Source organism: Gracilinanus agilis, chromosome 4 (assembly GCF_016433145.1).
Source record: "Gracilinanus agilis isolate LMUSP501 chromosome 4, AgileGrace, whole genome shotgun sequence".
NCBI classification, from domain to species: Eukaryota; Metazoa; Chordata; class Mammalia; order Didelphimorphia; family Didelphidae; genus Gracilinanus; species Gracilinanus agilis.
In genome coordinates, this window is record NC_058133.1 from 154,347,037 (window position 1) to 154,366,139 (window position 19,103).

At 34.6% G+C, this 19,103-nt stretch overlaps 1 protein-coding gene across 1 annotated transcript in view; it reads right to left on the reverse strand.

The window, feature by feature from the left end:
• Positions 1-19,103, reverse strand: part of MAP3K21 (mitogen-activated protein kinase kinase kinase 21) — a 57,861-nt gene that overhangs the window by 19,106 nt on the left and 19,652 nt on the right. The window contains exons 3-6 of the mRNA XM_044677184.1: positions 17,808-17,988; positions 8,864-9,012; positions 8,092-8,267; positions 1,481-1,721 (exon numbers count right to left, since the gene is read on the reverse strand). Of these exons, the coding sequence (XP_044533119.1) occupies positions 1,481-1,721; positions 8,092-8,267; positions 8,864-9,012; positions 17,808-17,988 (747 nt within the window). The remainder of the gene's footprint in view (positions 1-1,480; positions 1,722-8,091; positions 8,268-8,863; positions 9,013-17,807; positions 17,989-19,103) is intronic.

A 19,103-nucleotide genomic window follows, 5' to 3' on the forward strand; every position in this document is an offset into this window, starting at 1 on the left:
CTTTGTGTATAGTTAAGGAACTATACACAAAGTGGAAAAGTCAAGAGAACTGAAGAAACTGGGAAGTTAGGGTATGTGAGGGAGCATCAATATATGTTGGTGACCCTTAGAATAACTGATGGAGATGAGAAGAAAAAGACTATGAAGCAAGCACTGAACTCACTGAGGAAGGAAGGTGTTGATAAATAATTGCTATCCAGCCACAGGAATATAAAATCTACATTTGGATAGCATGCACCTTAAAAGAAGGGAAGTTCCTTACTGATTGAAGGAGATGGAGAATCTGGAAGTAGAAATGGAGAGCAAACAATATTCTTACTCTCCCACCATGAACAGAGAGTCAGGAGTATGAGAGAAAGTCTAGTCACTACTAGAAAAGAGTGGTGAGGGAAGATGGGTCTTTGAAAGGGAGTCATGTCCCAATGAGGGCTAAAAGCTGAAGGTATGAGAAAGAAAGATGTTTAAGAAGAAAGAAATTTTAGCTACGTAGTAGGAGCTCCAGAGGGTACAGTGGAAAGGGCAGGCAATGGAAGGTTAGGGTTGATAGACTTGAAACAGCAGCAAAACAATCATGAGACTAGAGTTTGCACATCAGTCACCAGGGATTCAGGATAACTATAATGGGGAGACTATTCTAAACAAAGAGCAGTGAGATCTGAGAGAATATCAGTAGACAAACAGAAGTTTATTGAGTGAGACAAAAGAATGGAAATGTTCAAAATTTTCCCTTGGGGTTCAGCTTCCTAGCAAATGGAAATATGCTCTGTGAGACCCAAGAGTCTCAAAAGAAGGCAGGAGCAGGAAAAGTGCTTATAAAGGTCATCTTGAGGCAGTCATTTGCATGTTTTCCCCACCCTTCTTAACGGAACAAGAGAAAGTTTAGGAATCTGGTGTGCTATGGCTGAGGAATGGCAAGAGTGAGGGATCCAATATTCAAACCTAAGTCCTCTCTCCAAAGTCATCAATCTACTGTACCATATAGTGCATCCTGCCAAAAGAATTCACCTTAAAATACTACAGTCTTTCTGTAGTATTTTAATAATTCGAGAGGCAGCAAACAATCAATAAGCAACTGCTGAATAATTACTGGCTAGGATGCTGAACATGTCTAAACTGGATGAGATGGTCTGTGTGATCTTTTCCAAGTCTGGGGTACCAGTCAACTACACAAAAAGAAAGAAAACATAATTCCACATTTATGCTGTCTCTTATGTGACTATAATTAGTTCATTAAAATCAGAAGAAAGACAATATATCCAACTTTAATAAGATTCAAAGTTATCTTTTCCCCTTTTCCCTCTTGTGTAATAATTTTTTAAAGAAATTGATTCACAAAGGTTGTTTGAAATGGCTTAAATTTGTTAAAACTGGGCCAAAGGGTGTATGGGCCAACACAGGAAAAATTTCATATAGACTTGTTTTTTAAAAACCCTTTATATATATACTTAAAAATCTACAAAAAATCAAATCAAAATCACACCTGAGGGTAAACTAATCCGATGTCCATCTTTCAGTTTTAAACGGCTTCTCTTAAATTTCCCTTTCCTCTTTTTAACATTAGGCTTCTCTTGATTTAATTGAAATATCAAAATATTAAGTTCTCGCTCCAAAACATCAATCTCTCGTTCTGCTAGTTGTTGCTCACGCCTCTTCAACAATTCTTCCTGAGACTTTTGCTGAAGAGCTGCTCTAGTTAACTCCTCCTCACGGGATCGAAGCTCCTAAAGCAAGAGAAAAACATGTCTATATGTATATGCATATGTATATATATATATAAACATACATAGTAACTTGAATTAATGAAGGTATGAAAAAAATCCCATTTCTGGTCTTTTAGTTATCCAAATGGGGTACTATTTCTCCCCAAGAAGCCTTATCCCCTGCAAAACTGTGATGTTGAAATAGCCCTTCCCTCCCCCCTTAACTACAAAGTAATTCAAGTCTTCAAAGGGCAGATCTCTTTGTAGGTAAGAAAATCAGTGCTAAGACTTTTTCAGTACATAATTATTAACTTAGCCTAAACCCAAATGCCTCTTCACAGGCTCAGTCTTGCTCTCTGCATTTCTCTAATATGTAGAAACTCTCTTGACCTGGCCCTTTTCGTGCAAGTGATAAATACCAATATCGTTTACTGAGTTCTATTTTAAATAAACCCAATAAGCAAAAATCCAAATTTATAAAATAGATAAATTTGGGAAATTATTCACATTACAAAAGGATACTTTACAGATAGACTGTATCCAAAAGTATTTCCTTAACTATTAGCAATTTAAATTTATATTTATAGATCTGCTCAAAGAAAAGGGAAATTTAAAACTAAGGTATAATAAGCCAGATTAATAAAACATTATAGTACATAACCTCAGAATAACATATATAAGACTTAAGAGAGAACACTTATGTGAGAAGTTCATATTTACTTTAAAATATTTGGGGTTAATAATCAACAATAAAATTCCATTTAAAAACTTTAATCTTCGTCATTAATTTAATTTATTAAAATTACTGATTTTTTTAAAAAAAGGAAACATGTGAACTAAAGAAAATCCAAAGAGCTTTTCATCTCATTAATTCAAAATTAGATCTTAGTAATTCTATAATTTTAAGCAATATTCCCTCTCTTCACTTATGTGCTATGTTTAGGTGTTTAGTTAGGACATTAATACTCGCTTTAGAACTAGACTATTTTACTTTATTTTCTAGATTACTCCACTAATAAATCAAGTACTGGCAGAGAAAGCAAGAAGTTTATAAGCTTCTATGTACACAGATGCAGCCACATCTCATCTTAGAACAGTCTAATAAGAGTGTCTTTGTAAAGAACCACAGATATCTTTTCGGATGAAATGTTAGTCATAAATGTAGCTTATATGCTTTGTATCATAGCTTTTCATATTACATAAATAAGTCATGCTTCAAATATGCTCACTTGTTTAAGGAATGTAATTTATAGATAACCACATCATTTAAAATAAGATTCACAAAAGGCATGAGGCTGGAAGAACTCAAATGACATTAATGTCCCCTAAATCCCTTGTCTAGGGAGTATTTGTAAATGGATTCAAATGGAAATCTATTTCCAAATCTTCACAGAAAACAATCTCATAAAAAAAGTAAACACTATTATAATAGAGGTAACAAATCATTACAAAAAATTTCCTGATTTTAGATCCAGCTAACTTTACCCTAACTAGAAGTTTACCTTTTCAATACCATAGGGCAGAGATGGTGAACATATGACACAGGTGACAAAGATGGCACACAAAATACTCTCTGTTGGCACTTGGTTACCCTCTCTCCCCCCTCTACCACCTCCCAAAGTTCATTACTAGAAAGGCGGAGGGACTCAGGCAGAGCTGCTCTATTCCCTTTCTCCACCATGACTGAGGACATATTTTTCACTTCACTGGCCCCTCTGCCCAGTAGCCTAATGTGAGCATTTTATCCCTCCCCTGTGTGGGGTAAAGAGGGGGTGGGGTGTACCCAGCATGTGGGGGGGGGAGGGGCATGGCACACAGTCTCTTGGGGAGTGGGTGGGCACGGTACTCAGTCAGGGGGGTGGGAGCAGGGCCTGGCACTCCATCACTAAAGGGTTCGCCATCACTGCCATAGGGGAAGATATATGGAAGGAGATTTCTAAACATACAAAAATATAAATAAGATTGCAGGTCAGAGGGGCAAATTTACTTAAAAGGCATTGAAGGATTCTAGCTTTATTCAAATGATTTCTGGATACAAAATACCATTCATCTTTTAACAATTTATTAAAATTAAGTCAGGACCTCTACTTAATAAAATTTTGGTAAATGTTATTTCCTGTTTCTGAATTAAATATATTTCTTTTAAAATATTCTATAATTCAGCCACTTCATTTTTTTCAACAAGGACATTCCCCAATTATTGCAAATTAGTTTTATTATATCTTAGTTATATTTTGATGGTTTTTATTCAGTTTCCTAATTCAATTCAGGATTATCACTCCTTAAGAGGTGGTGTATTGGTGGACAGAAAACTGGCCCTGGAGCCGGGAAGATCCAAGCTCAGTCCTGCCTCTGACACCTAATGGTTATGTATTCCAGAGCAAATCACTTAACCTCTTCAGGATTCTAAACAACTCCCTAAGAATACAAATTACAGAGAAGGTTCCATTCTATATTGATGGAGGGATTTTCTTCATCTGTATGTTCTCTATGCCAGTGAAATAACTGGTCCAATCTCTACCTCCATCCCTACAGTATCTTCCATAGTTATTATATAGCAATGTTTTTATCAATACAAGATGATGTTAAGTTAGATAGATGCAGTATGGTAGAGCTAAATACATAAAAGAATAAATTTGCACTTTTTGGATCATAGTTAGTTGGTGACTGAAAAAGCAATAATTTTTTAAAGTCCTGAGCAGAGAATATGTTCTCTCTAAAGTGTGATTCTGTTATGAGAAAGACTAGATAGGTAAGAGGAAATAGAAAAAATTTCCCCTCTCCCTAAAATGAAAGGCTTTATGAGAAAAAGTTGCTTTTTAAAAACTGTATTAAAGAAAAAAGATCAAAAGGCAAAGCAACCAGGGCAGAGGGGAGAGGGGCAGATTTTTCTTCCAAGAAGATTTTAACATTCAAAAAGAAATTTTAAAAATTTCTGAAGGTATTAGGGTCTTTTTGAATACTTTCAAATTATGAAGCACACAGAGAATCAATTCTTTTAGTTAGTGAGATTACCAGTAGTAATATTTATTTAACTGCTTGGCACTGGTCATTCTAGTAATGGAAAATCCAAGTTCCTGGCAACAGATGTTAATCATTAACAGTAACATTATTTCTCACAGTGGTTCAAAGACAGGTGCATGCTTGCATGCACAAAGACAGACACACACAGATAAGAAGCCAAGAATCCCAGGAGAAACCAGTACTATGGAAGCCAAGAGTTTACTGAATAACACCCAGACAAGAGCCAAGTTACTTGACTATTAGTTGTCTTATATATCTCCTACCTTAAGAAATAAATGAACATGAAAGGGAGATAGGGCACATACATGCTGATTATTATACTACCCACCAAAAAAAATGTAATTTACAAACTGGAAAACAACTATACATGCTTAAATACAAATAAATTCAGAAACTTGAGAAAAACTGGATTTTTATCTCATATAATATAGCTCAAAAACCAGCAAAAATAAATTAAATGATCAAAAATCTAAAAAAATGAGACATATCTAAATTTGGATGCTTTAATTTTTTTCTCAAAAGCTATGCCCAGTCACTATTTTCACGACCAAATTCTTAGGAAAAGCTGTTTAAATACATTGTTTCTACTTCGTCATCTACCACTTAACTTCTACACCACTTGTAATCTTGTTTCTGACACCATCACAATTGAAACCAATCATTCTCTCCAATGTTACTATGATGTCTTTATTGCTAAATCCAATGGGTTTTAAAAAATAAGTTCTCATTATTTCTTGCACAATTTATAGCTTCTGATACCATTGATCACTCTCTTCTGAATCTATCCTGAGTTTTTGTGACACTGCCTTCTCCCAGGTCCCCACCTGTCAGGCTACTTTTTCTGAGTTTCCCTTCAAAGATTATCTTCCATCTTCTACCCTTAATACTTATATGTTAATGCAGAGCTTGGTCCAAGGCCCCTTGGTCCCAGGTCCCAGTCCTCTTTCTTTGAGCCTTCTCTATTCTCAGTGATTTCATCACTAAATAATTGGATTCAATAACACTGATGTAAAGAGGATTCTCAGATCTACACATTCAGTCCTCATCTCTGTCCTGAGTTTCTGTCCCAAATCTCCAACTGACTAATGGACATCTATCTTCACCTAGATCAATGATAGAGAACCTTTTAGAAAATGAGTGCCCAAACTGCAACTCTCATACCACATGTGATCCCTCCCTGCAGGGGAGGGAGGAAGCATTCTCTTTGGGCTGCTGGGCAGAGGACTGGGTCATGTTGAGAAATGTCTTCAGGCATGGTGGAGAAGGGGAGGGAGCTGCTGCCTCCAGCACATGAGCTTCTTAAATTCAACATGTCTAAAGCCAAATTCATCATCTTTCCCCAAACCTTTTTCCTTCTTCCAATTCCTCAGTCTCATGAGGAGGCCATCACCTAGTCAGGCTCCCACATCTGATTCTTCTGTCTTTCTTACCTCTACCTATTAGAACTTACAGTTGACTCTTGGTTTCATTGGGTCACTATGTGACTGAAATTAAATTCACAAAAAGAAAAAGAACTACAGGCTTAGCCTAAGAGGGATCCACAATATCATCAATGTTTCCTCCAAGGAGAATGACAGGGGATGCGGTATAGAGAAGGTGAGCAAACCACTAATATTCTGAAGTAATTAGAAGAAATAGCTGGAGTTCAGTAAATAACATCAACAAGGATGAGAGAGGTGGTATAAACAAAACTTCAAGGAGCTCAAAAGAAGAAAGATCATTAAGAGATGGAGGCATGTTCTGGAAGCAGCAATGGAACACATGGCATAGTTTACTACTTTCTCCCTCCTTACCCCCTAGGTTTCAGGGTGGGTGGGAAGATTTAGGGACTCTAAGGAATAGAGATAAGGGGATGAGGTCCTTAAAATAAAACCTGGTTTTAGTTATAGATAAGTAAAAAGAATATTAGTTTAAAAGTTCAAGGAAATTGGGAAGATTTTTGAGATTAGAGAAGGGTTTCAAGGAGCCCAGTAGCATAGCTTATTCAATTGTTTCTTCTACTCAGCTTAGAACAGGTCTGAGAACAAGTAGGATCTGCTAGGAGAAAGGGCTCAAGAAGATATATTATAAGTATGTTGTTTGCACGAAAATTCTTTAAGAGTATTACATTGCGGGGGCAGCTGGGTAGCTCAGTGGATTGAGAGCCAAGCCTAGAGACGGGAGGTCCTAGGTTCAAATCCGGCCTCAGACACTTCCCAGCTGTGTGACCCTGGGCAAGTCACTTGACCCCCGTTGCCTACCCTTACCACTCTTCCACCTATAAGTCAATACACAGAAGTTAAGGGTTTAAAATAAAAAAAAAAAAAAAAAAAAAAAAAAAAGAGTATTACATTGCAGAAGAGTTGAAAATATACATTGGCAAAAATGCTTCCTCATCAGAATTCCCTACACTGAAGAAATCACAACATTGAACAAATAAAAAGGTTTTTAAAATCACAAGATGATGTTAATTTCTTACTGCTCTTTAACCCAGATATTTTATTGTAATTGGCATACAGTGACTTCTTAATGCAGTACTTTTTTTTTTAAATACAGGGTCTCTCAATTTCACCCAAGATGGAAATGCAGGGGCCATTCATGGGCTTAGTCCCATTCCATTATCATGGAAACATTGACCTACTATATTTCCAAGCTAGGCTAATTTGTCTCTTGCTAGGAAACTCTGTACAAATACTTCCACCACCACCTCCTCTTTTACATATTAATGCCAAATTTAGTGCAGATATCATACATCTTATCCCATTGAAGTTCAAAAGTCCTAAGCTCAAGAACCCTAGATTTGCTAGTAGCAGGGACCATATTGTGTGGGACACTATGCTTGGCTTAAATAGACCTTTGAACTCACTTAACTAGAGTCATAACAAATAAATATTGATTCATAGAATGCACAAATATTGTGAAAATACCATTTGTTTTCTTGCTTTTATAAAAATCTACGCCTAGAATGCTTAATATAGTATAAAAAGAATAGGCAACTACTTTACTGGTTTTTTTGCAGAAGAGAGGGGGAAGAAGATATTTTGGGACATGAAAGTGATGCAAAAGACATCTGTTTTGACTCAGAAATAAGGCTATGTAAACAAAGCCAACTTCCCCAATATCTTTCTATTTTTAATTTTCTATTTTTCCTTGTATTTTATGACAACTGTTATTAGCCTAAAATTTTTTCTTCTGTGCCACATATTGATAAATTTACCATCGTACTCCACTTTTAAAACTTATATATTCTGAGTAAAAAAGTTTTATATCAAAGCAATGGTCAATAAAACTGGGATTATTATGGGTTAAAATTAACAAAATTTAATAGCTCAGAATTTTCTTAGAGATTTAAACATATACATTCCATGGTAAAACTGATTTTACTTGCCTTTTCTTTAGTTCTCAATTCATCAAACATTTGCTGAATTTCTAGTTTCCAGTCATCTTGCATAGAATGGAAGGATTCTTGAGGCATTTCAGTCATAACTGCTCCTTCAATGGCAGTTAGCTGTTCAAGGATTAAAGCAAATGATGGCCGAATGTGAGGATCTTGCTCCCAGCATTCTATAATAAATCAAAATTACATCAGTTCCAGAACTTAGAAAATTTAAGTTTATTTAATAAGGTTATTTATTCCCTTATTTCAAAATAGAAGGTATAAACCACTTATTTAACTAAAATGTTTTATATTTACTAACCCATGTTGATAAATTTCCTGTCTAAAACAATAAAATAATTTATTTTGCACAGTGCCCAAGCAGTGCCATACATAATTATTATTTGATAATATAGTGATGTCATTATAAATAGTTCATTTAATTTAAGGATATAAGACTTTCATGCCATAAAATTAATTTCAGGAATTTGACCACCTAAGTCACCATGATTATAACTGATGAATAATTTACCTAGAATTGTCAATAAAATATTCTAATATAACTGAATCAATGATATGGCTATATTTTTTAAAGAAGTAGTTCCCTAAAGATATATCTTGTATCAAAGAGTAGGAACTGCACTAAACTAGTTTAGGTAATTGCTTCTTACTTACTACCATTAAAATAAATCTAAATCATAAGCTTAATTTCCCTAACAACACAACGATCTAATAAACTATTTCAATATTCCCCACAAATAAGACACAGAAGCTGCAAAGATACCTTTCATTAGCTTAGCAAATGGCTCAGGACAGGTAGACGGAATGGGTAAAGTGAGCTTATTGACAGCTACTCCATAAGCCACAGCAAGACCATCAATGCCACGATAGGGAACTTCTCCTGTAAGTAGTTCCCACAGCAACACTCCATAACTACAAAGCAAATTTTAACACTTAGATTAAAAAAATTAAAAATGAAACAATTAAATGGTATCTGAATAAATTGGCAGCCATCTTCATTCTTTGGCTAATCTCCATCTGTTCTTGTCCATTGGCATTTTCATAGTTGCTTATAAACACATTCAAGCTTCCTGCATCTTAAAATAAACCAACAAAAAACCTCCTAAATCTTTCCTTGATCCTACTATTTCCTTATTCCAGGATGTCTCCATCTTTTTATAGCCAAATTTATATAAAAAATCTATCTGTACTTCTTATCGCCACATTCTTGACTCTCACTCACTCTTCAACCCCTTATGATATGAATTACAATCTGGAATAAGTCTCTTCAAAAGGCTTCTGTGGCTCCCTATTGCCTTATGGCTTTGCCTGGCAGCTATAACCCTCCATGCACTGTGTCTGGCCTACTTTCCCAAATTCGTTATAAATTACTCTCCTTCACAAACTATGCTTCAGCCAAATGGCTCTACTTAATGTTCCTCAGGCAAAGTGTTGTATCTCTGTCTTTTTGCCTTTGCACAGGCTGTTTCTCATGTCTGGAATGCCTTTCTTCCTCACTTCTACCTCTTGTGATTTCAGAATATTAATGCAAGTGTCTCTTCCAAGATGAAATCCTCTCCTGATCTCTTCAGCCTTATTAATTTTTTTTTAAATTTTAAACCCTTGACTTCTGTGTATTGACTTATAGGTGGAAGATTGGTAAGGGTAGGCAATGGGGGTCAAGTGACTTGCCCAGGGTCACACAGCTGGGAAGTATCTGAGGCCGGATTTGAACCTAGGACCTCCTGTCTCTAGGCCTGGCTCTCAATCCACTGAGCTACCCAGCTGCCCCAGCCTTATTAATTTTGTATGTATTTTGTATATAAAGTGAAAAGTAATGTGGCGTCATGAGCTGGTCTGAGTCAGAAGATTAAGCTTGAATCCCAACTCCAACACACACTGGCTGTGTGATCACAGTCAAATCATTTAAACTTCAGTAGTCTAGGCTAGTGGTCTGAAACTCAAATAGAAATATGGGTCACTAAACTATAAAACAGGATCCACACAGGCCTCAAAATGACTTAGAAAAACTACATGTTTACACATTTCTTTTTTTTTTTTTATTACTTCATCAATATATTAAAATCAGTTGGGAACTACATTCTAGTCTGATTCAGGACACACTTGGGAGTGTTGTGGGCCACATGTCGCCCTTGTGCCATGTGTTTTATGCCTCTTTCTGATCTAGGCAACTCTCTAAGATTATATAATATTGCTGACCTGACAGAAAGTATTCCCTTACCTGGGAATTCTCTACACCAATGAAATCACAAGTTGTCTTTATCCTTGTCCCTATTTTTTGTATTTACTTATATTGTGCTTCCTCTAATAGTATATAAGCTCCTTGAAGGGAGAGGCTATTTCATTTTTATCTTTGTATCTCCATTACCGAACATGGTAACTAGCCTAAAGTAGGCTTAATACTTATTTACTAATTCATTGATTAGACAGAATGGAGAAGGCTTATGGGGGTAAACTGCAAAGCTAAGTGAGAAATAGGGAAATTAGAGAAGGGATAGGTTTAAGGGAGGGAAATGAGCTCCATTTGGAACAAGTTATGTCTTGAGGTATGATAGAACATCTAGGCAATTGGCAGTGTGGAAAAGAATTCAGGAGAGAAACTAGATCTGGATATAAAGATTTGGGGACCATCTATATAAAGACAGTGACTATTTCCATAGGTGATAAGATCACCATGAGAGAAGCTGAAATGAGAAAAGAAGAATGCTCAAGACACAGTCTTTTGGCTATACAAGGTTAAGGGCAGCATGACAGATGATGATTAAACAAAAGAGAATAAGAAGGAATAGACAGAGGAAGAAAACCAGGTGAAAAGAATTATACAATTTTTAAAAGAACTACAGAAAGATCAATAAGGATGAGGAGTGAACTGAGATAATCATATTTAATTTGACAATCAAAGAAATCAAAAGAATTCATAGAAAGGATAGGTAGTATCTCATGAACTAAAATTGTACAAGGGAATGGTCCTAGAAGGGATAAAAAACTTTTCAAGAATTAAATGCTAAAGACAAAAAAGAGAAGCAATTCCAATAAAAAGGAGAAGGAGACACTGTCCAAAGAGACTGCTGTGGTTGTGAATGAACAGGGAAAGTATCAACCAACTTATATTTCAAAAGGACACACGTAAAAAGATATTCACAAGGGTGAGTCTATATATGAGCACAAGGTTCCATAAGAATAGTGGCAGGAATCCTAAATTTCAAAATAAGTTAAGGTTGGTGAAGAAAAATAAGGAGAACAAAAGATTTATTTTACCTTCTACAGTTACAGTGGGGAAAAGAAAAGCTTGGGACCATCACTTGGGGATAGATGGGATGATAAATGAAACTGAAGAGAAAGACAAAGCTATGCAATTATGCTTATTTTTTCTCTTCTAAGATCAGGTTTTTTTGATTAGAAAAATAGACTGAAGATGTCTAAGAGGAAAGTGATGCTGAAGACAAGTAAGGAGGGAGTAAGAGAACATCTTAGCTACTTTTGAAGAGTTCAGGTCCAAGTGGCCCATTTGAGGGTAATAAAAACAACTCTCGGATTTACATTCCCTTCTCTCTTTGACTCAAAGATCTTTAAAAGGGTGGAGTGCAGGTGGAAGTGAGAGAAAATAAACTATCATATTTTTAAACAACTTTTTAAAACAAAGTTTCTTTTACAATAGAAATAAGTAAGCATAATTTTATATATACACACATATCTTTTTTGTCATATGATGCTTTATCTAATGAATGGAGGGGAAGGAGTGAGTTAATAAGTATTTTAATGTAACAAACAAATAAATTTAAATAAAAAAGAGAGATCAAGAAAGATGCTACAGTTGTGGAACACTGCTGCATGTACTTTTAGAAGAGATCATTATTACTAGCTTTGTTTAGTAGTTTTACTTTGGTGCAAGAGAGTTATCACTGAGGAGGGATAATATAGAAATGTTTGTAATATAAAAACAAAACACATCAATAAAACTTTTAAGAAAGAGAGAGACAGTATAGAACAGCCTTGAGTGAGTTTTTTTTAAGGAAAGGAATCTACAAGCTCTAAGTATGGACTTAGTCTTGATTCTTATCAAAATTCTACAACATATGATTTAAGAGGTGGCAAAGGATTATATCAGAAAAGAAAGAAGTGATCACAAAGAGCCAGAATGACTTCATCAAGAACAAGCCAAGTCAGACTAACTTATTTCCTTTTTTTTTTAACAAAGTTAATAAACTGGTAAATTATGGAAATGATGCAAATATACTTTACCTAGATTTTAGAAAAATATTTAACAAAGTCTGTTATGCTATTCTTTTAAGAAAGGTAAGAGATGTGGGCTGAGTTCAGAACTAGCTGAATGGTCAAATCCAAGGAGATATCATTAATGGCTCAATATAAATTTGGAAGGAAGTCTGATGGCAAGACCAAGGGCTTGGCCTTTTACTGTTTTTAAAAGTTGTTAACAGTGAATTAAATAAGATATTGACAGCATACTTATCAAATCTGCAGATGACACAAATATTGAAGGAATTGCCAACAGGTTAGATGACAGTCAATCCAAAGAGGCCTCAAAAGATTAGCATTTATTAAGTGTATAATACTTACTAGATGTTATAGATACAAAACTAAAAATGGAGATCATAATCTAGTGAGGGGAGAAAGCATACATACATACACACACACACACACACACACACACACACACACACATAAAATTGAAACCAGATAATTTTGTAGGAGAGGATCTAGCAAGTGAGAGGAATCTGAAAGGTTTCATGTAAAAAACTGCATCTAAGTGAAACCTTGAAGAAAATTAGGGATTTAACACAGATAAATGTATATAAAGATTAACAATTATATTTTTTCAAATCACCTTTACAAGCACTAGTTGGGGGTTATATTATGCCACAAGATCAATGAGTCAACAGTGTGATATGGCAGCCAAGAAAATGAATGCAATCAAACTTCATTATGAGGAACACAGTTTCCAAGACTAGAGAAGGTAAACCTATCCACTGGACTCTGCTCTAGTCAGATCACATCTGGAATAATATGTTTGACTCTCTGTGTAATATTTTAGGAAGGATATTGATAAGCTGAAGAATATGTAAGGAGGGCAAGCAAGATAGTAAAGGGCCTTGAGCTCATACTATACAAGCACTGCTGATCCTTATCCTGGAGAAAATGAAATTCGACCCACGCTATCTGTTTTCAAGTATTTAAAAGTCTGTCATAAGGAAGGGAGATTTTACTTGTTCTGCCTGGCTACTAGGGACAAAAACAAATATTAGGGACCAGAAGTAATGAGTAGAAGTTGCAAAGAAACATATTAAGACTTGATATGTGGGAAAATCTTCCTAATAAATGGATCTATATAAAAGAAGAATGGACTTTCTTCTGAGGTGAACTTAATCATTTCAATAAACAAAGAATAGCAATCAATTACTGCTGTTAATGTTTTAAATGTAGTATAAAATTGAACAAGGTAGCAATAAAATGGCTATTTGTGTCTCCTGAATTTTTTTTGTTTTCTTCTGTATATACTGTAATTCTTGACATTTCCTTCTCCCTTTTTTTTTTGCATTTCCTAATTCACTTTCCTTTTCTCCTCTTCCAGAACCCTTCTTTTAATACAAATAAGGACACTGAAAGAAAATACACCAACACACTGACCACATGTGAAAACCTCTCTCAAACAAAAGATATGCTGGATACACAAGATTCTCTTTTATGTATAAGTTATATTAAATGTTTTAATAGGGGGCAGCTGGGTGGATCAGTGGATTGAGAGCCAGGCCTAGAGATGGGAGGTCCTAGGTTCAAATCTGGTCCTAGGTTCAAATCGAATCTCAGACACTTCCTAGCTGTGTGACCCTGGGCAAGTCACTTGACCCCCACTGCCTAGCCTTTACTGCCTTAGAACATGTACTTTGAGGAACTTATTTTTTGTTAAGATGCATTTTTGCTTATTTCCTGATCTTGGTTCTTTGATAAAGCTTGAAGATAACCAAGTTACAGAAAGATAATCTGTTACTATAAATTTCTTACATAATATAAATGCTTCTAACATCTTCACATCAACATGAGCTGAGATTTTTTACCAGATCCCTGGCACCAAAGTTATTTAAATGTTTTTTCTAGTTTTTAGAGAATCATTTTATTAAATTGCTTAAAAAACTAACAAATTTTACCCAAATATCAGATATTACAACAAATCTAGCAAACAGTTTAATTAAAACTTTGTAGGGATAGCTAGGTGACTCAGTGGATTGAGAGCCAGGCCTAGAGATAGGAGGTCCAAGGTTCAAATGTGTCCTCAGACATGTCGTAGTTGTGTGACCTTGGGCAAGTCACTTAACCACAAATGCCTAACCCTTAGCACTCTTTTGCCTTAGAGCCAAGACCTAGTATTGATTCCAAGATGAAAGGTATGAGTTAAAAAAAAAAAAGAAAAAACTTTATATTCCCATAACACTTTTGATTTAGAAATTGTAAGGCACTATAAAATTGTTTACTAGTTACCTATTAATCCTCATTGTACCTCCTTGGTAGAAGATTCAGCTATAAGAATCACTATATTCATTAATAACTACATTTTATACACTAAATCCATAACTAACAGTATAGTCTCAAATTTTACTTATCTCAGCCTACTCTTCTGTCCCAATAGTTTTAAACAAATTGACTTTTAAAATTAATGGTAATTTAAACAAAAAAGTGCTATCTAAATCTTTCTTTTTTAAACAAAATAATGATTAATACTTTGAGCCTTGCACAGCAGGCTTTATAAATAGAATATAAAAAATATAAAACCCCTTTTGAGATCCCTGCTTTAAATTGTTCATTATGGTTCAGAGCAACCTTATCAATATTCTACCTTAAATAACTCTCCTAAATTTAAAAATTCTCACATAGAAATATTATGTCTCTTATAACCACACAATTAACTTATGATTAGATAAGGAGATTGTTTCTTTATTCTTTAAAACTACTTCTTCAAAACTGAACTGTTATCAATTATAATGTATCTATACCTAAGAATATCTAATCCTGCAGAAATACCTTGCTTTACAAATGCAGCATTTTCTTAAATGTATGCAAACTCTGAGGTACCACCTCACATCTCTCAGATTAGCAAATATGATAGAAAAGTAAAATGATACATGTTGGGGGAGACACAGGAAAACTGGGACACTAATGCATTGTTATTAGAGTTGTGTCTAATTCCAACCATTCTAAAGGGCAATTTGGAACTCTGTCGTAAAGGGGTCTAAAACTGTGGATATCCAAAGCTGCTACTAGGTCAGTATCCCAATACTGAATTGGGGATTGAACCTATCTGTACAAAAACAACTTACTTACTGCAGCTCTTTTTGTGGTAGCAAAGAATTGGAAAGTAAGGGGTTATCCATTAATTGGGGAATGACTGTACAAGTTTGGTATGTGATTGTAATGGAATACTATTGTGCTATATGACAATAAGATGCTTTCAAAAAAACCTGGAAAGATTTACAGGAGGTGATGCAAAGTGAAATGAGAAGAACCAGAATAACATTGTACACAGTGATGGCAATATTTTTTGATAAACTGAATGACCCAGTTATTCTCAGCAATATACTGATGTAAGATAATCCCAGAGACTCATGATGAAAAATGCCATCTGCCTCCAGAGAAAGAATTGATGGAGTCTGAATGGAGACCAAAACCATACTATATTTCACTTTCTTCTTATTAATAATTTTTGTTTGAGATCTCTTCCACAAACTGACTAATATGGAAAAATGTTTTACATGACTGCACATGTAAAATCTATATAGGATTGCTTATAATTTCAGAGGGTAGGGTATAGTGGCTAGGAGAGAGAATTTGGAACTCAAATTTTTTAAAAGAATATTAAAATTGTTTTTAGATGTTAATTGGGCAAAAATAAAATATTTAAAAATGTCCTATGTATTTCACACATATGCAACTTAAAAGAATTGTTAAAAACCTTTTGTGAAGTGAATAATCATCCCCTTGTAAATTCTAATTTGCTTAAAGTAAACTGCTATTCTCCACCTTTTAAAGTACCATCAGAATCTCAAATTCCAAATGTACAAAACTGAACTCATGATCTTACTTCCTAAATCTACTTTTACATCTGATATCACTATTTATCTCTGGGGTACCATTTCTCCTTTTCCCCAAATCCAAAGCCTCTGACTCTTTTCTCCCAAATCTCTTTTCTAATCCATTACAAATTTCTGCTGACAAAGGGCAGTGTCTATAGATTTACTGATCAATTCACAATATGCTAAGTCTCTCCTATTTCTCCTCTATTCTTATTGTTTTTATTCAAATACAAGTTCCCTAGACTATAGCAATAGCCTATTAATAGGTCTCCAACCTTTACTCTCCCTTTTCCAATAATAAATATCTGATATTTATATTGCAATTTAAGGTCTACAAAGTATTATGGGGTAGTATTGGCATATCTAATTTATAGACGAGGAAACTGAGTCTATAAAGAAATTAAGTGACTTGCCCAATCATCACAAAACTAGTAAATCTCAAAGGCAAAATTTGGAAATTTTTACTCCAAGTCAAAGGCTCTAATTCCTATGTCATGCTGCCTTTATTTTTTATACAATTGTCAGATTAATATTCCTTGTAACTAGCCAGAGTGTATTATCACTTGCTTTGTTATTATATCCTAGAGACCACGAGATTTTTCCATCTGACTTGTAGCTCTCCCATGTTAGAACATGAACTCCTTGAGAGAAGGGATTGCCTTACTTTTCCATTTGTATTCCCAGTGTTTACCACAATATTTTGTGCATAGTAAGTACCTAATAATTGCTTAGTTCATTCATTCTTCTCTGCTTAAACATCTCCAATGATTCCCTTCTGTTGTCTAGCAAGTTGTACTCAACTTGCCTTGTCTAAAACTTAAGGCCCACCAAAATATGACATCATTCTACCATATGGCTTTTACAGTATGCTACTCCTGTACTCCTTTCCATATACTCTATTTTCTAAACTGGACTTTTTGCTCCAGTCACATATATCACATACTTGGTTACTTTGTGTTTTTGGTCACACAAATATTTCCAAATAGTGTTTATAAAAATAAAGAGTTCAGGATCAGTTCAAAGACTACTCCTTTGAGAAAACCTTATCTGATTCTCCTAGTAAGTAATGGTCTTTTTCCTTGTATTTTTCATAGAATTTTCTCTAAGATATATAGGTATCTTTTTGTAATATAGTTATTTGTAGATATTATATAGTCCCCTTACTAAACAAATCTCCATGAGGTATGATCTCATCTGAACTTTGCACCTTCCCCAACACAGAATTTTGTACAGAGTAGATGCTTAGTATTTACTGAACTAAACTGAATTCTATCTAGAAACTTGCACTTTATGATGAAACAGCCTCTCAATCATCATGAGCAAACCTGCAATTTGGAAAAATTGTACTAAAATTATACTAAAAAAGTGTACTAAACAATAAGACTGAACCAACAAGTGGAGATTTTTTGGGGAAAAAAACCTCCAAGTTATTTATTCTGGCCTGTTTTTAAATTAGCTTAAAAGTTTACATGGAAACATCATAAACAAAAATATTCCTAGAAAATAACTTGTTTTTGAGCTTAAAGCTAAATATTTAGATAATTAATATCTTTCTTTCAAGAAGCACAGGAAAAAACTTCTATGGAGATGTTTGTAAAAGCCAAAATGTACATGGGTACTTACCTCCAGATATCACTTCCTTTAGAAAATAAAGATGATTTGATAACTTCAGGTGCCATCCATGCATATGTACCAGCTGCACTCATTTTGGTTGTTCTGTGCCATTCTCTAGCCAGACCAAAATCTGTAATCTTCAATGTTTTATTGCAGATGTCATCATGCTCTATCTTCTCAAGTAGTAAAACTATAATGAACATACAAATTGGGAGATTTCAATATTCCAACAAAATTGTCAAATATGCTTTGACATTTTAAATCTCTCTATTGGCTACTTCCCATTTGCTTAGGTTTTAGAAATCCCAATTAAAAAAAAATCTTCCTTCTTTAGCTCCTGATGGTACTATCCCTCTCATTTCACTCTTCCTTTCAAAGACAAACAACATCCTTTAGATGCCCCCTCCCCTATAATGTCCATAGCATACTAATAAGATTTATCCTTAAGCAACTTATCTACCAGGGCCAGAGGATAAATACTACTACAAGTCACACCTTGGGGAAAGGTTTGTGTTTTTTTTTGGGGGGGGGACATTAAATTGTTTTTTTTAATTGTTAACTATAGGTTCTAGCATGCTAGAATACCATGCTTCCACTCCCTGAAACAATTAACCCACTCACCTTTGGAACTCTCATCCTGAGACTGAGCTGTCTTGATTGAAATTTGCTAACTCAATTAATCTACTCTATCAAGCTAGTCTCAGAGTAAACCATGCTTCACATCCCACCCAAAAATTCACTCTATCTTGCCATTAGCTCAGTTGCCACTTGATCCCACCCTTGGCTTTCTGTCTTTTTTCTACTTTTTGCTTTGGGAATAGTAATAAATTCAATATTTTCATCGCTCCAGTGTTATCTTACATTATTAAAATGCAAGCTCCCTAAGGAAAGGAATTAGGTTTCTTTTATATTTGTATTTCTAGCACTAGCACAGTACTTGATACATTGTAAAGCTTAATAAATGCCCTTTCATTTATTCTTTGATCATTCTATTTTTTGTCCTTGCCCTTCCTGTATATCTCTTCTGGTAGCTTGCCTTTTTAATCACCACTTCTTTCTAATTTTAAGTCTTTCTTTCCCTACTGTCTTCTTCCTTACTGACTACAAAGACGTACACTCCAAACACTTCTCTTCACAACAAACTGTGAAACAATTTTATAACAAAATTTTCTGACTAAGGTCTAATTTTTTAAATGTACAAAAAACTAAGTCAAATTTATAAGAAATCAAATCATTCCACAATTGACAAATGGTCAAGGGATATAAATAGGCAGTTTTTAGATGAAGAAATTAAAGCTATCAATA